Source organism: Artemia sp. Qi Xiang Cuo, chromosome 8 (assembly GCF_049724085.1).
Source record: "Artemia sp. Qi Xiang Cuo chromosome 8, ASM4972408v1, whole genome shotgun sequence".
Classification (NCBI taxonomy): Eukaryota; Metazoa; Arthropoda; class Branchiopoda; order Anostraca; family Artemiidae; genus Artemia; species Artemia sp. Qi Xiang Cuo.
The window spans coordinates 66,271,675-66,289,837 of record NC_142801.1 but is presented as its reverse complement, the minus strand read 5'-3'; the positions used below and the strand labels follow the sequence as shown (position 1 = coordinate 66,289,837).

Here is an 18,163-nt window from a genome sequence, read left to right as displayed (position 1 = left end):
CTCAAAAATATTGCTTGTGCCCCACTTTGGGAATCACAGGCCTAGGGAAAAAAATTATTTCATTGTATGAATGATGAATTTCGTGCGTCAAATCCTGTTATTTTGATCTGACTTTGGTTTCGTGGAAGTAAAATTACACTCAAAGAGAACAAGATATCGATACGAGAGGAAATTCAAGCTTGTCTAAAAGAAAAAAACCGAACGCCATCTATTGTCACCCAGAGAAACTGTCGGGTAAAATAAATAAAGAAAAAACATGAATAGAATTGTAAATCTTACACCTTTGCGGATTAGTAAAAAAGTGTTTGCCTGTTTCAAGTGGTATTTTTCCACGCAAAAAAGTTTGTTTTTAGAAATATCTGACTGTTTTCAATTTTACAGAAATGACAAATTTGGAGAATGTTCTAATTTACCTGTGTACGGTCTCGGTCAAAAACTCTGCCGTTTCCACGCATCAGGCCAGGCTGACGCTGAGTTTCATCTTCATCCATCCGACCATAACCCCCAGCGCTTCTTGCTCTGCCTCTACCCCGCTCAATGGAAATGCCTCCACGTCCACCACGAACGCTGCCAGTTCCAGATGATTGTATGAGACGCCCTGCCGACTTTAGGGCAGCATCGCTGTTTATCCCTCGCTGCCAGCCATTCTGAAAAAAATTCAATCAATAATAATAAAAAAAAACGAATCAGAAGCGACGCAGTTGTGTGACTTAGCAAAGAGTAATGTGTCTCCCATTTTCATTTTTCTCGGCAACTTCTTATAGAAAGGACAGTTATATGAACTTATAACAGGGCTGATTTCACCATAAACTGGACATTCTAGCACCTTTTCCAAAGGCAAAACTGACCTCAGGTCATCGAACAAATTTCCGTACCCATTTTGCCAGGCGCTTCGACGGTCCAAAATGGCATTAGATCAAAATTTTGAGAAGACCATTTTCCAACCAAAATGGTCAAAAAATCTAAAAAAATCTCCCCAGCACAGTCAACAAGAAATGACCCACCAAGTCATCCATAATTAAGCAATTGGTCCACTCTTCAGATATACATATTGGTGGAAAAGGTAAATATGCCACACCATATTTAAACTAAAGCCTAGTAGGGAAATTAAACCTGTATAACAAGAGGCAAAAAAATTGGCCCATTAGCCTTCTGAGTCCCCTCTCCTCAACTGTCGGCTCTTTGGCAGAAAGATGGCCCTGTTGCATCCTATTGGTAGGTCATTAGCCTCTTGTGTATTTAAAAACACATAGTACTTTCAATCTATGTTTGAAAGCGCAAAGTAAGCAAATGACTCCTTGTTTGGACAGGAATCGTGAAAGTACTTTCAATCTATATTATCGGAAAAACAAAGTGGGCCATGGTCTAAATAATCCCAGACCCCCTCCTCAACTGCCATTTCTATAAGAGGTAGGTATGTAGCTTCTTGTTTGAATTTGAACCGTAAGAAGATTTCGATCGGTGCGATAGGAGTGAACTTCCTCAACACTGACCCCAACCACCAGCTTATGAGAAGAAATGGGAGTATATGGCACCTTATTTTAGCCAGAAGCATACAAAGGTTTCCGTATGGCATTTTCGGAGCTACCAAGCCCATTTATTCTGTTGACGTTCCAGCAGAAAGGCACGTTTTTTCTTATCATCCAAATAACGATCTTGCCATTGGGGAGTTTGAACAGGTGGGGATCCGACTCTTATTTGTGAGAATTCCTTCAAGTTTGGCTTGATTATTCATTTTAGTTGCGTTGCACGACTTTTGTTTTGCTTTGCTTTGTTCTGTTCTGTTCTGTTTTTTTTTTTTTTTTTTTTTTTATATCTTGTAGATCTCAGCCTATTGTGAGAAAGTGGTAGGGGTCAAATCTTAGCAGGTTTTATTGAAAGTACAAACTTTTGTTCTGGTTGATCAATATGATATCACGTTTCTGAAACTATGTATAATTCTTGCCTGGAGTCAAAAAGGATTGTTTTCGCTTGTCCTTGAGCTAGAGACTTCTGTGTGAGTTGGAGCGATATTTTATAGTATATGTTAGAGAGGACTACATAAATTTCTTTCGCCACCTTTGTTCCTTTGAGCCAAGTCTCTGCTTTCGAGTGGAAAGATCCGTTCAAGCAAGCAAGTAGACAATAGTTTTAAATTGAAGTTAGACAAATCCAGAAGTGCTCAAGTTTTGCTACAATTTCTTGGCCTCACTGTCGAATATTTCCTAAGAATAATAATTAAATGCGCAAGACATGCTATATGAAGAAAATCATAACAACTGCTTTTACATGAACTAAATCTTTCATGGATAAAAACAGAAACTTGACAACAATAATGTTATGTCTCGAAACAGGACTGATCATCGCTATATCGGCACTGCCGCTTTCTGCCTGCAAAAATTGTCATTTCGAACTATGGGTACAATTGTTTTACGGCAACATTGATAAATAACGTGACCGTAATTACATAATGGTATAAACAAGATTCAGAAAAAGACTAGGTCTACTCAAGAGCTGAAAAGGAACCTTGAAATATACAAATATATTGACCGAATTTCAAAAACTTAAAACACAAAAAGCAACTTTAAGCTTTTAATTATAATTCCCTTCTTCTTGGGAAATTCCGTTGTGAATCAACTATTTCATTCATCACTAGGCGCAAAAAAATACTACTTAGGGATTTAAATACCCAAAGAACGAGCAACAGCTAAGAATCAAATGTAGGGTTAGGTTTTGTTTTGTAGTACCATATTCGCACAAAACGGTATATCAACCATTGTCAAATAAAACAAACCTTTAATTGACTAAGTCTTGGAGGCAAAAATTGTACCACTTTAATGGATGTTACATGCTATAGTTCTGTTGGTATGTAAATATCTTCCAACTCCTTTAAAACATAATTGGAACTCATTAAATTATATTATTAGTAGTACTATATTTAGCCAACAAGATATATTACCAAAGGCACATTAGAAAAAGAGTGAGACGATGCTAGTCATTGGCCTCTAGTCTTTATTCAGATTTTGTTTTTGACAGAAAAACGTCACATTTTTTAGGCATTTGACAATACAAATTTCCAACATAGAATTTAAAAATCAGGGGCATCAGAAAAACGCCATTGATTAGAAATAAGTTCTGCCTGAAAATGAGAGATTCACATTCATGGAGCCTGAAATCTCAACAGCCACGAAGACCCTGTTTCTGACAGTACATAATATAATATTTTTTTTTTTTAATTTATTTATTTGAAACCCGTCTACAACAGCATAGAAAATATGAAGTATTAAAGAAAAATTAAAAATACACAAACCAAATATATTTTGTTCACGCTTTTTCTAAATTGGTATATCTTCTTTAAGGCCCATTCACAATCATATTTTCAAAACTGTATTATCAAGCAAATTCTGAAGATTAGTATCAGCTGATAGTGGTGACCAGCTTTTAATGTATATTTGAATTTAGAACTTACTAGTATTACGATTTTTATCGTAATTACGAAGATACTAATCAGGTAAAAATATTCAGATTGCTCAGAAATAATAATTTCAAATCCAATGAGCTTTAATTTCATCTCAACCAAGATTCTTGATAGACCTTTATTGCAAATTAATTGACTAATTTTTGTAAAAACCAAACATTACAGCAATAAATAACAGTGGAGTAAAGATAAATAAAAGAAAACAAGGAAAAAAAGTATACCGTGCTGTGCCTTCTAGAGTCCCACAATGGCTCAATTAAAGGTCATATTCTGGGATTATTTAACTGAAGCTGACAAACTGGTAATTTACTTGCAGTAAATCCTACTTAACTTTCACGTTGTAAAGGGTGACTTGAAATCACAATAAACTGTGTGCTTATAACTGCCTGACAGTGTGTTGAATGACATGAGCGACCCCATACATTCGAAGTGGCCAAAAGTAAAGGAGTGTGGATGGTACCACAAGTCAGAGATTAAAAAAGTCACTGAACCCCCAAGTTTAATAAATGCCTGAGGTACTTATGCTGCTCCCTAGATACAGAAAGGGCGTCTTGCAGAAGACAAGTATAAGATCAAGAAATATCTTCTACTGCGTCTGTAAAAAGTTTACATATAACATTAATTTAATCAAACAAACATACTAGTGCTACCTACAAGGATTTATGATATTTTCCCGTTTCTGGGGAAAAACAAAAATGGACTGCTTAAAAATAGCAACCAATGACTACTTTTGTGACAATGGGACCCCCCCCCCCCTAAAAAAAAGTAAAAAAAACTTCTTCAGTTTTATGTAAGTACAGTTGCTATATAACCATTATTTTGATTTTTTTAAGTGAATTTTTAGAACATTTCAGGAAATTTCGTGTTTTACTTTAAATATTTGGCTCTAACTCGGACCAAATTCTGCAATAAAATGGTCTACAATATATCAAAACGCTCCATTTTAGATGTGGTTTCATGTGACATCCATGAGTTGATATAGGGAAACATAGCGTAGGATTAGGATTAAAATATACGAGCTGGTTTTAATTGACCCCCCCCCCTGGAGTGACTTGACGCCACATATGTTTTCTATCAATTTCAGTTGAATTTAAAAGATATTTCACATTTTTGTAGCCAAGTTTATGACTTCACGTAGTGATTCAAATGAATCACTGAAAATATTAAATCAGGGAGGCAAAATAGCGATTACGGAGGGGGTCAGGATTGAAAAATGCAAAAAGTGGCGCCAAGTCACCCCACTCTACAGTACATAATCAATGAGAAAATCAAATTAGATAGTATTGAATGGATAAATACGCGTAAATCATACCCTATACTTTTGTTATGCTGCATTAGCACTTTAAAACCATATACAAAAACACCAACATTACTCGAAAAGAGATCAGTTTGGTTTCTGATGGATAGGATTCAACCGATTTAAAAATTAAGCTGAATTTTGGTCTTGGTAAATCGTGATTGCAAATGAGCCTCTGAGTACTTAAAATCAGAATGAATGATAAACAAATGAAACCAACTTACAGTTTCATCCTCAGTAAGAGTGCTGAAAGCCATTGGAGTTTGAGCCTTCTCAACGAATATATGTTCAAACTCATTCAGACCGGGTGGAAGATCAAGGCCTTTGTGGAATAGAGCCAACATTTCCTCTCTGGTGTATTGATAGTCTGGTAATTTGTATTGAGGCTGTAGAAGATCTGGACTCGGTGGTGGAGAGTTATTTTCGCCAGAAGAAAGTGCACGAACCCTTCAAACATAAATCTCAATAAAAAAATTATAATTAAAAAGCGCAGTCCTCTCTCTACTAAACCAATGGAATGGAAAGATTTTTGGCCTAGTTACATTTTTTTGCTCTTTGAGCTTCCCGCCCCTTCTTAAGGGTCAGACCTATGGCCAACAATGTCTCCAATCAAAATCAATGCAGAAGGCTCTGCCCTCTCATGTGTGTGTGTGTGTGTGCGTAGAGGGGGCGGGTCTTGTACAATTGTACTAAGAATTATTTTAATTCTCTATTGTTTGAACGTTAGTAGCGAGATTGACTGTAAAGGCAGTAGCCTAACTGCTAGTCGCTAGTCAAAACAACAGTCCTTTTTATTATATGTTTCTTCTGAACGTTATTTGAAGATAGCAAACAAGCAATAACTATTTAACCAAATGATTCATTAACAACAGGACATTTCAAAGTTTTAAAATAATAAAACCAATGGAAAGCTCATGTGCATTTCAACCTCCTAACTTGAGAACAATCAATTATGTCCTTTTATGCTACAGATAAAATACAGCATCCTTATGTAGAAAAAATTGATAAAAATCATGCCTTAAATATTGAGCTAGATTGCCATGCAATAGTGGGATGATAACTTAGATAGGTCACAGGATCATAAGCAGTTCAAGCATCAGAAGAATGCAATTTATTTACCAGGAAGAAAAATACACAAGAAATATACTGAGACATATTGTACAGAAATTCTTCCAGATATGAAAATATACTAAATATATTTCTTCAAAGTATATTATATATATATATATATATATATATATATATATATATATATATATATATATATATATATATATATATATATATATAATAATTTTTGTGCTACAGCTAAACTACAACATCTATATCTTGATGAAAAAAAGTTATGTCTCATATACTAACATAAAATTGCCATGCAACAGTGGGATGATAAGTTAGACACAGGCCGAAAAAATATTAACAGTTCAAGCCTTGGAAATGTGCTGTTTATTCACCAGAAATAGAAATATACCATAAAAATCATGATAATACAAATTGTATAGAAATATTTTTTGGCATCAAAATACACCCTTTTTATCTTATTACATTTTCTTGTTGAAACAAGAGACTTGAAAATAATGATCATTACTGGTCATTAATTATTACCTTCATTCATAAATAGGGATAAAAACCAACTTAGCCTTTTTATCTTCTTACAAACAGTAAATGGGACTAATATTTCCGTTTTTGTTAGCACATTTAATGCTTAAGTCTAATTGAACAAGACAAAACAAAGTAGGTGCAGCATAAATATTAAAGGAGCAATCATGAAAGTTATGGCTTGGGGGGAGGGGCAGAGGTCTACTCTCATTTAGTTCCTATTAAATGGTGACTAGTGGAAAAAATTCCGAGCCATATACGACTCAGGGCCTTCATGTATAGCCTACTGATAACCAAATGTTTTATTACAAAACAAAATAATTATTTATTGAGGTTCATTGGATCCTCATCAAAAGCGTGTGAATACGAGTTTAGCGTTCATGTTTTCTTTTTCTCTTTATATACCGTTGCGTTAATTTTCCTCATTTATGAGGGGAACTAAAAACGATTCCTTTTGTTAATATACAAATATATTAATTATTTATAATTGCATCAACATTCTTTATTTGAAGAAACGTGTCACATTAAACAAATTTTGCGTTTCTTTCTACTCCTAATTTCTCAAGCTTGCCACTACATAGGCTTGGCTAAATATATTTTAACTCGTTTTAATTATGTATATACTACATTTCACTGCTGAGCTTGAAATTGGTAGAAAACAACACAATAAAAATCTTCTGTGTTATTTTACAGGCTGCCATAAAAGAAACTAGGAAAAGGATATGAAAATATCCATACAAAAATTAACTAGACAGGATCTTTCTATCCATAAAAAAACGAAGTTATAAACCTCAAAGGACACTGATTGTCACCCAGCCCAGTTTAGACCCAGGGACGAAATTTACCAAAAAGCATTTAAAAGTTTGCATTTCCTGTTTTGTAAAAACAGAATTCCCCACACAAACCTCGCACCAAAAATAATTCTCCCCAAAAGGCACTCCCTCTCATGACCTTTCTGCCTTGTAGAGTTCCTTGGGCTATACCTATTTTAATCCTGTTGTCCCACCTTGATATGAAAAATTTTGTCCCCTCCATAACTGAAAAAACTGACAACCCTTTTCCTTCGTTTAATCTTTTGGGTTTTCCCTCAATTTCAACATTTGTTTTATTTTTATTGTATTTTTTCCTACTTCTTAAATTGATTGCTGCTTTCTGTCTCGTTTACCTAATTATTACTTTTTGTTTCATTTATCCTACAGTTATTTGCATGGATTTTGAAAAATAAAGAGCAGACCCACTTCTCCCACCAAAAAATCAGACCAAAATACAAAGAAATTGATACAACAAAATAATGAATATAAATTAATTAATTCTTCAGAAATACAGCCAAAGAAATACACAATCACATAGTTTACATTTTGTAAGCTGTAGTCTGTAAGCTGCATTCACATAGTTTATAAGCTGTACTTCTTTTTCTTTTTTTACTTATTTATTTTTGATCATAGTCTATGCAGCAGTATACATTTCGAAAAGAATTCTCCCTGCTAGAGAAGGTCAAATAGAGTGTATTTGCTTTCCAAAAAGTACATTAAATTACTACCCCTCATCATTTGATTATCTCCTCTCATAGTAGGGTACATTTATCAAGTTTAATTCCAGCAAGTCCATTTTCTTAGGAGTGAATTGTAAAGACACAGGTATCAAACAAAGCACTTTATAGTTTATTCCAATAGCTCAACAGAACTTTCAAAAAGACCAACTTGTGATACTTGAAACAACACATTTAGTTTTCACTATAGCACAAACAAGCTCTGACCTTCAAGAAGTTTGAGAGCAAGCCGCAAAAAAAGATCAACTTGTGATACTTGAACCAACATATTTAGTTTTCAGCATGGCATAAACAAGCTCTGATCTTCAAGAAGTTTGAGGGCAAGCTGCACCCATATTTGTTTTAACTTTTCTTCTAATGCAAGTTAGTTGATCATTATTCTATATTTTGATACTGCAATTTAATTTTCATTTAAAAATCAGAAGTTTTTAGGTTTAATAAATAAAATCATTTTTCCACCTCAGACATTAAAATGTGACATTTTTAATTTGCAGACATTGGAATATACAAGGCTGGCACTAAATAAGAAAAAAACTAGCTGGGTGCACACAATGTAATTCTAAGTTATTCCACAAACCATAAAAATACACAACATGTGATTCCAAAAACGTAGACAAATGTCTTTTTTTCAAACAATCTTATTGAAGCAAATAAGTAACCATCACATACTTTGAGCTGAAATTCAACTGGTTTTTATTGAACTAATAGCCTAGTGACTGTCTATAAAAGAAAAGAAATACCATTCTGGGCCAAATTTCAAAGTGGTATCAGTAGTCATTTTGAGAACAAGGAGGACCTTGACCTGAAAAAAAGGACAAAATGAATGAACTGATAATTTACATCAAACATATTTACATATGAATTTTAAGAGAATATATTCTGATGTCCCGCGGCCCTATCATCACTAACTGGCGTACACTGGACTCGTCCATATCGCTAGCAAGTGCGATTTAAGGTAATTTAAGGTATAGTGAAAATCTTCAATTAAAATTTAACAACACATTGGTCTGTTCAAGCAGTTCAACAAATGTTTGCATGGATTTTTTTTTTAAAGGCAGCAGCCATGATGAGTGTTGTCTTCTGCCTCACAGAATCTCTGTGTAAAAAGTTTGCTCTTGGCTTTTTGTTTCATGAATTTTTGTACTAATGTGCATCTCACTTTCTGTAGAAGGAGAAAGCTATGTGCCAAGACCGGATTGCAAAGTCCAAAAAACGGGGACCTAAAAATGCACCTCAGTTGATGCAGGGCTGCAAAAGACAGCCATTTCCAGTCCCTTTTATGAGTTTGAATCTCATGCGGCTTGTCTTAAATCAGCCAATGCACATCCCTCTCCCATCATACCAGCACCCCCCTCAGATCAAACACATTCAGAAAAACTCCATGTTACATTCCAACTCCCTCTCATTTCAATTGCCAAATCAGTCTATCTCCTCAGTCTTGTTATTTGCATCAAATGAACCCAAGAATCTACAACAAGTATCCAATGGCAAATCAAGACACTCTGGTATGATACATCACTCCGCCTCCTACTCATTTCCCAGAATCCTTCTTGCAAATATAAGGTCACTAGCAAATAAAATGGATGAACTACAAATCGGTCTTGACAAAAACCATATAGATATTATTTACCTTACAGAAAAATTGTCTGCCACGAAAGATTTTTGCTCACTTCCAAATTATGATCCCTTTTTAGCCCAGATATGACAAGGATGGTATCCCTCTATCGCATGGTGGAGTGGCTTTTTTTGTCGGTCTACCCTCCCTAATCGGATTTTTTCATTTTCTGAAATAGTGAACAACTCCAAAACCAAAGTTCTATGGCTCTGGACCAAACCCAAAAACCTCCCAAAAAAGTATCTTACATGATATTTTGTATTATTTATTACCCTCCTTTTAGTGAATTTAAGAAGGAGCTGACATCATATCTGCAACTTTATACTGACAGAATTTACCGCAACTATCCTTATGCTGCAATTACATTATGTGGTGATTATAATGAGCTAGACCAAAAGTGGATTACCTCTGCTCTTAGCATTGATCAAGTGGTCAAGTTGCCTACACATGGTGATAAAACCCTAGACTTAATTTTCACCAACATTGAAGATTACTACTGTGCCCCTAAAATAGCCCCTCCATTAGAGGCAAGTGACCATCTATGCATTCTGGACCCCTTTATCATCCTTTCCCCCAAAACGATTGATCAGTTATTCTTATAGAGCCATCATTGATGAGAAGGTCACCCATTTCAAAGTAAAACTTAGTTCCAAATCTTGGGGCAATATCCTATGCCTTACAAATGATAATGAAATGGCTTCAAGTTTTCAGCAGAACTTTTCCAATTATATTAGCAGGGTTTGGACAGGTCGATTCGTAACAAATTATAGGCTCTGTCCTATTTTTATAGGATTTCCCAGGCCCAAATATAGGATTCGGAAGTCCTTGGGATCAGATCTGTGGTAGATGGCGTGGGATGGCTGGTCACATAAATTCGTCGTTTCCCGAGTTTTTGCATTTATTTATCTTATTTCAAAAACAAACTGTACAAATAGTAAAAGACGGTAAAAAATCAGATACACATACTGTGCCAACGATTGACTGATACAGGTAAAATATTTGGAATCACTCTTGCTGCTTCTTGGGCATCAATTTCAATATGAGGTCAGTTTTTCTTTTTGCAAGAGACTGCTCCGTTCTTGCAGATTCCACCATCTGCTCACTTTCACTTGTTCTGAAATTCACAGCTCCTTCAAGCAAAGAAATCGGCTAGGGCAATGTCTTTGGAACTCTTGGACTCAGCAGCCTTCTTCATTCTGTTGGTTGCTTCCTGAAGTAGAGTATCTGCTACTGTTCTCTTTTCTTGCTCTGATGCTCTTAGTTTTTTCCTTTTGCTTTCCAGGTCTTCTTATTTCTTTCTTTTTGTCGTGGACCTCCTGCAACTTCCGATTGCTGTCCTCTTTGAAAGCTGCTTTCTCCTTCTTGGACAGCTCTTCTTTTTTCTTTTCATCCAGATATTCTTGATACCGAGACCATGCGGAACGTGCAAGATTCAACAGCTCTTTTGTAATAACAAACCGTTCTGGTTTTCCTCCATAAAGCCTCAACGTGTCATATACCATGAGTCTCGCATCTAGAACGCGTCCAGACATCAAGGGCTGGTCTTTACTAAGAATCCTACCAGAATGCGAAAACCAACTCTCAACATATGCGTTGTCATGCGACAACGTAAGTACCGCTTTGATAAGCTTGGTAAATTCCGGGTCCTTGCTGTCCCCACGCTCATTCACCAGTCCAAAATAATGGCTCCAAAAATGATTGATCTGAGTAATGTCCTAACAGAGTCCAGTTTCCGTTCGCAAAAGCAGCCACTCAGCCTGGGCAACATCTGAGCTTACTCCAATTGCAATCTCGCGTGCCACAACCGCTATGTCTGCAATGCTTCTTGAATCCTTCATAATGATTGTACTGAAACAGCATATAGGCTCTAAAAAACCATCTTTTTCCAGAGGACATTTTTTCAAAATATGGCAAAGACCCACAACAAACTATTTTTGCACAATGACGTATAAAATGGCCTGGTTTTTCAGTGTTACTTTCTCACCGAAAGCTCGTTCCACATTTTCTTAAACTATGAGCTGTTCTGCAAATTTTTCAGCTAGGTTGAACAGTTCTGATAAGAAATTTTCAGTCTCAGTCACGAAATCTGGAGTAAAGACCCATCCGCAAAGCGTCAAAACTAGTCTTTTGATCTCTGAGTGCAGAACATGAATAAGAGGCTCTTCTTTCTGAAACAGTTGGGTGAAACTCATGAACAGTTCTGCTGTTCTTGAGTTTGTGAAACTCATGAACACTCATGAACAGTTCAATGGCTGACATAATCTTCCTATACAGGTCATCACTTGTTGCGTGGCCCATAAAATTTGTGCATAAATTTATACTCTGGATTTCGTTTCTGTATGAGGACCAATATCAAACACGTATCTGTAACTCTTTCATACCAGCGTTGTTGGTTGTCTCGTCATATTCTAGTACAAAATATGAATGAATGTCCTTCACACGGATTTGCTTACAGTAAGGATGCAGCACATCGGTGATCAGATACATGAGTTTCTTTGCACATAGGGACATTCCATTGGGGATCTTACTGGGGAACATCCCATGGAAGGTTGCAACAATATGGTCTGAAGAGTTAGCAGACATGGAACTCTGTACCATCTGAAGTGCCCATATTAACTCAGCTTTATAAGCGGCATCACGCTCACAAAACATGTTTGTACCAACTAATGGTTTATCCTTGGTTGTTTCATCAACTCAAGATTATCTGGTCAGGTGAAGCTGTAGTGGATGTAGTTGAGCAGTAACTGCGGCTTTGTCTTCTGCAGACCGCACATGTTGGTTTAGCTGAGCAACCCCAGCTGTGCAACCAAGATTTATCAAGCAGAGTTTGCAAAAGAACTAGTACTGATCATTCCCAGTCTTACACCATTTGCCAATCTTTCTACCGCTGCAATCCGTCTGAGCAAGCCATGAACTATTGAACTTGGTAGGCCCCATACTTAATTACCAAGCATCACCTGCCAAATAGCATCCCACGATTAAAAGGCCACAAAAAGAAAAATGTGGATATATCCGAAACTGGGCCGTATTCGTATCAGCCTTTTATAGCGTTCAGCCAGGAAACACATAAGTCGCAAGAACTCAGAGTCTCACTAAGCAGAGACTGCTAGCCTGTATACTGATCTTTGCTCATTTCGGACAGGCCCAACATGAAAAAAAACAAAACATAGGCTACTAAGTCAACACAACAGCATAGCCCAGACAGAAGCAGCTTACTAATCCCAACACAAAGCATTAGTTAAGTTCAAACAGATCAACAGTTGTAATTAATTATCGATCTACACCAAAAGACAGCAGTCTCCAAGCAGAGTCAAAAGCAAAGAAAAGCACATCTTGGCTTACTTAACGAGCAGTGGAAATTGCAAATCATGAGCAATGTTCTTGGTGCTCTTCAGCCAAAGATATAGGAATAATAGGATTTTAGCCAAAATAAAGGCATTTTATAGGAGTGCATTAAAATATAGGAATTTATTTGAATTTATAGGCGAGTCTGAACCCTGTATTAGGGTCGTTTTTTCCCTCATCAATGTGCCAAGATTTTACATATTTTGTCAGAAAACGCTTAAAAGTGAAATCTTTGAACTAAGATCTTACATCTTTTGCCGTTCTTATGCAAATGTCTTTCATCATTCTGCTCTGATCAGCGGTCTGAGAACAATGATGAGTAGATCATCAAAGTTCTCTCATCATTGTTCTATATGGCAGAAAAATGGTATCTTTCATGCTTTTTGCTAACATCAGTGAGCTGTAAGATCTTAGAACAAGGATGAGTTGAAAAAACAATAATCTTTGCAGAAAAATGAAAGATCTTAGATGTAAGATCTTAGTGCTAAAAAAAAGGCCTATTGTGACACCTTTCCAGTGAAAAATGTTACTCACAAATCTAACTACAAACCATGGATAAATAAAAAAAATTGTGCCTAATAAATGAACGTGATAAACTCTTCAAGGAAGGATTTTTCCAAGAGCCTTCAAAACTTTGAAACATTGTTATTAGAGAAATCCATAAAGCAAGAAAGGAGCATGGTGTTCACGTGCTCAATAAGTTATGGTATTCCGACCCTAAGAAATTCCACGAAAGTGTCCAAGATCTCATGGAAAAGGTCTCTTCAAAGTTTTTCTTACTGAACAGTAATGGTGACCCAGTGGGTACAGATGTCATAAATGATAATTGTGCTTCAATTTGTAAAATTCACCTGCTACTCCAACATATGCCAGCTAACAGTGCAGTGAGTGACATTCCTGTGATTGAAATTCATCAGACCCAACTTAACCTTGAAACTCTTGACAAGAATAAGTCAGTATACCCAGGTGATATTCCTACCAAATTGATAGTGGAATGTGCCCAGTATTAAGTGTAGCTCTAACTGCTATTTTTAACCAATGTTTTGTAGATGGTATTTTTCCAGTGTGTTTTAAACAAGCTATTATATATCCTATACCAAAAACTAAGACCCCAAAAGTTCCCTCTGACTTAACACCAATATCAAAAACCTCAATGTTCTCTAAAATCTTTGAAAGTTTAGTTTACAATTTCCTTTTTAATGATATTCATGATAAAAACCTATGTTGAGGCTCAACATAGTTCCTGTGTTGAGGCTGTTTTTACTGATATTAGCAAAGCCTTCAACAACTTGGATCATCAGACAGTTATAGATAATGCAAGGGCTTTAGGTGCAAAAGATTTTGTTTTACATATGGTAGCTAGTTTTTTGTCTGGCTGTTAATAATGTTTAGTCCTCCCTAACAGGGATTCATCAGGTTTTTCCTTGATTCTGTGTGGAGCACCTCAAGGGACTAAATTTGGTCCTTTATCATTTTTAATTGTTTTTAATAATGTTTTACCAAGTTTTGGTAACTCTTTTAAATTTGTGGATGATTTGACATTACTGAACCTTTGTATAACATCTAATACTTTGAATGTTACACTCGACTCACTCATTAACAATTTAAAGAATGATCTTGACAATGTTAAACTCAACTTAAGCATACCCAATGTAACCCAAAAGCAGTTTCATGTTATTTTCTTTTTTTAAAAATATACCCCCTGTTAATACATACCTTTGCATACCAAATTTAAATACAGTTAAACTGCTTGGTGTGCAGTTAGACAAAAACCTTAAATGGAACTCCCACATTTCCTGCTTATTCAAATCTAGTAGTTTTCTCCTTAAATCTTTCTCCCTTCTCAAATGGTTCTCCATATCAATCCAGAACCTTAAAATAATTTATTGTTCTTATGTAAGACCCTGTCTGGAATATGCTTGCAAGTCACAAGTGCCTTAGTTCTGACTAATCAATGTTTTCTCCCAACCTTTAAAGAAGATCCCCCAATCCTTCCTAATACAAGACTCAATGCTTGTAGAGCTCCAAATACCCAACTTGACCTGTGTCCCCAAATGTTGACCATGAGGTACAAAAACTCTTTTGTCCCCTATTTTGTTTCCTATTTTAATAATTAATTTAAATTTTTGTTTTGTTTTTCCCCTAACATCTGTATTTGTTCTGAAGTGCTTATGGTAGCTTTTGGAGAGAGAGAGAGAGAGAGAGAGAGAGAGAGAGAGAGAGAGAGAGAGAGAGAGAGAGAGAGAGAGAGAGAGAGAGAGAGAGAGAGAGAGAGAGAGAGAGAGAGAGATAGAGAGAGAGAGAGAGAGAGAGAGAGAGAGAGAGAGAGAGAGAGAGAGACAGATAGAGAGAGAGAGAGAGAGAGAGAGAGAGAGAGAGAGAAGGAGAGAGAGAGAGAGAGAGAGAGGCACAAAAGAGTTTCCCAAGAGCTCTGATTTGCCATTGGTTTTGCCATGCATTGGTTTGCCATCACTATTTTATAAAATCTACTTTACAAGTGTGGGTTTTAACATCAAACTTAAATCTTCATCTTAATCAACACTAGTCATTTAAGATTAACTTACAAAGTGTTTGAAGGTAAAGGCAGGGGTGTCCTGAGGCTCATTTTTATTGGGGTTGGGGGGTCGGGGTGGGATTATCTTGATAAAATTCTACCGAATTGCTACCTGATTTCTGCCAAATTTTCTGCAGAAATAAAGCATTTTGCTAAATTTCAGCTTATTTTGCAAACTTTCTGCAAATGCCAAAAAAGTTAGGGGGGAGCAGCTTGCAACTCCCTGCTGCACCACCCTTGGGATGCCCCTGGGAAAAGGTGTCACCTATGAGCAATAGTTCAGTTTCATCACTGAGTTTCAGTTTCAGGCTGGATGTGTATAAAAATGCCATTACTGTTAGTGAAATGGCTTAGTGTGTGACAAAATTGGCTATTTGTATGTCTAAACATCAAATTGTGAGTGCATGTCTATCAACAGCACAGAAAAAGGTGACACATCTTCCCCAGAGACAAGCCAATCTGTCCCCTGGCACAAAATTATTACTTTATCAGTAGCTCTAACATTTACCATTCTTTGTTTACAAATCAATTCAGCTTTATCAGTATGTAAAATAAATATGAAAATCATATAGAATTCCAGAGACCTGTAAAACAAATATGAAAATTAGATGCATTAATATTTTTGACAAGTATTATTAATGTAGCTTTATACAAAGGATTTAAGGTTGGTGCAGTATTTCTAAACCTAATGAAGGCTTTTGACACAACTGACCATGGTCTACTCTTGGAAAATGTGAGGTATATGGGATCTGAGGTAAACCTCTTGCTCTTATACAAAGTTTCCTTAGTAACCAGTACCAGTATATAGAGATAAATTGTTTAAAGTATGAACTGCACCCAGTCACTTGTGGTGTCCCATAGGGATCTGTTATTGACCCAATTCTCTTCCTGTGGTTTATTAATGATTTGCTTTATTGTATCCATAGTTTTTGTTTTAGTGTTAGTGATATGACAAAGTATCCAGAATAAAACTGTGTCCTTATTTGCAGATGACACTGTGGCTATCAGCACTGCAAAGATGGAACTTTTGTCTTTTATTTGATTTTTTTTAACAATGTCAGAAAATCCAGCTCCCCTTCCACAGAAAGATCCTCCAAACAATCAAATCCTGGGGAAAATCTACCCCAGGCAATTACCATAAACATCTCCACCTTTTTTCTGGCAAATAATACAAAGTTCTCTGGCATACTGAATCTGATGGTGAGATTTTCATGAAGATTCTGTGACTTTTAGGGATAGTCTCCTCCTTTTTTTTCAAAATATGAGAAATTTTCTCAGGCTTGTAGGCTTTGATGGGTAACACTAAACTAAATGAATCTTATATATTATATATTTGGAACCAGCATAATAAACTGATTCTTTTGACATATCTATTAATATCTGTTTTCCAAAAGTTTTTGTTTTTTAACTGCAACTTCCAACACTCAAGTACAGAAGAAAAAGAGGAGACCAAATCCAGATGTACAAAATGAAAAACAAATTGGAAAAACTTAGCTTTGAAAATTACTTTCAGCTCCCCAAAACCCAGACTACATGAGGTCACTTAGTAAAGGTGTTCAAACCCCATGCCCCAAATAAATCAAGAGCCAATTTCTGGAGTGTAAGAGCTGTAGACGACTGGAACAGTCTCCCAGAAAGTGTTGTGAAAGCAGACACCCTAAACACATTCAAAAATGGACTCGACCAATTCTGGAAAGAACACATGTACACACACAACTCTTAAACATCTGACTTTATTGACTTAAAACTGTTAACAAACAGGAGGCCAAAAAATACACCACACTTCACTCACAAACACATCATGGAAACCTGCAGAATTTCAGATAGCCAAGTATCAGCGAAACAAGACTTGACGAACCAACTGGCAGCCATCTAGAGAGTGCCGTAACAGGGATGTTTCCCTAAAGGCACTAAGGATCCTGTAAGTTAGTCCTGTAAGTTAAAATTCTGTTTTTTAAGACTTGCGGTTACTATTGAGCTGTATTGTTCCTTACTTACAATTCATTACCATGAGATGTTGCATGGCAACATATTTGGAATTATACCAATTGCTCAATTGAGAAAAATGAAAGAATACAATGCTATATCCTTAGTTTGAAAAAAAAAAAAAAAATGAGCATCAGTGGGTTATTTGCATAGACATAAGACAGTGTACCAGAAGAATTGTCTTCTTGGATAATAAACTAGCTACAAAGAAAATCCTTGTTTCTTGTACCTTTGGGACAGCAAGTAAAAACAAAAACAAAAACTGGGTGAGAAAGGAGTGGCCTTAGAGAGAAAACATATTTCTTTGGAACAAGAGTATTATTGACAAGCCTGAGTAGTATGAGATAAAATCAATAGAAAGCTGGGCTTAAAAAGAGCCATTTGCAGATGCACTAGATAAGAATAGATCATGCTGGGCATATGTAAAAAGAAAGATGTCCCATGTGAACACAAAAAAAGAATAAAGATAGTTTTCTACAACCCACTGACTCATAAAAAATCTTGCCTTTGTAGATTCCATGAATGAGGCTGAGCAAAAAATATAGACATCATTTTTCAAAGTCATAAGCAGTTTTTTTGGGTATTTGCAGAGCTGAAAACTTTTCATCAAAACCCCACTGAATTTTAAAATTTAATATATTTGCACCAAGTGAAATGATCAATTTGGGTTACAAAATTGTGCATAAAGCAAAGCAATGACACAATATTTCTAAAATTTTATACTATAGCCTAATGTAATTAAAAGTGAGTGGCAAACAACT

General features: G+C 35.9%; 1 protein-coding gene across 2 annotated transcripts in view; it reads right to left on the bottom strand.

Moving 5' to 3' along the window:
* Positions 1-18,163, bottom strand: part of Gyf (GIGYF family protein Gyf) — a 99,947-nt gene that overhangs the window by 79,179 nt on the left and 2,605 nt on the right. For both annotated transcript variants that reach the window (XM_089093684.1, XM_089093685.1), the window contains exons 2-4: positions 8,643-8,704; positions 4,979-5,201; positions 414-647 (exon numbers count right to left, since the gene is read on the bottom strand). In XM_089093684.1, coding sequence (XP_088949810.1) covers positions 414-647; positions 4,979-5,201; positions 8,643-8,680 — 495 coding nt within the window. In that variant the 5' untranslated portion in view covers positions 8,681-8,704. The remainder of the gene's footprint in view (positions 1-413; positions 648-4,978; positions 5,202-8,642; positions 8,705-18,163) is intronic.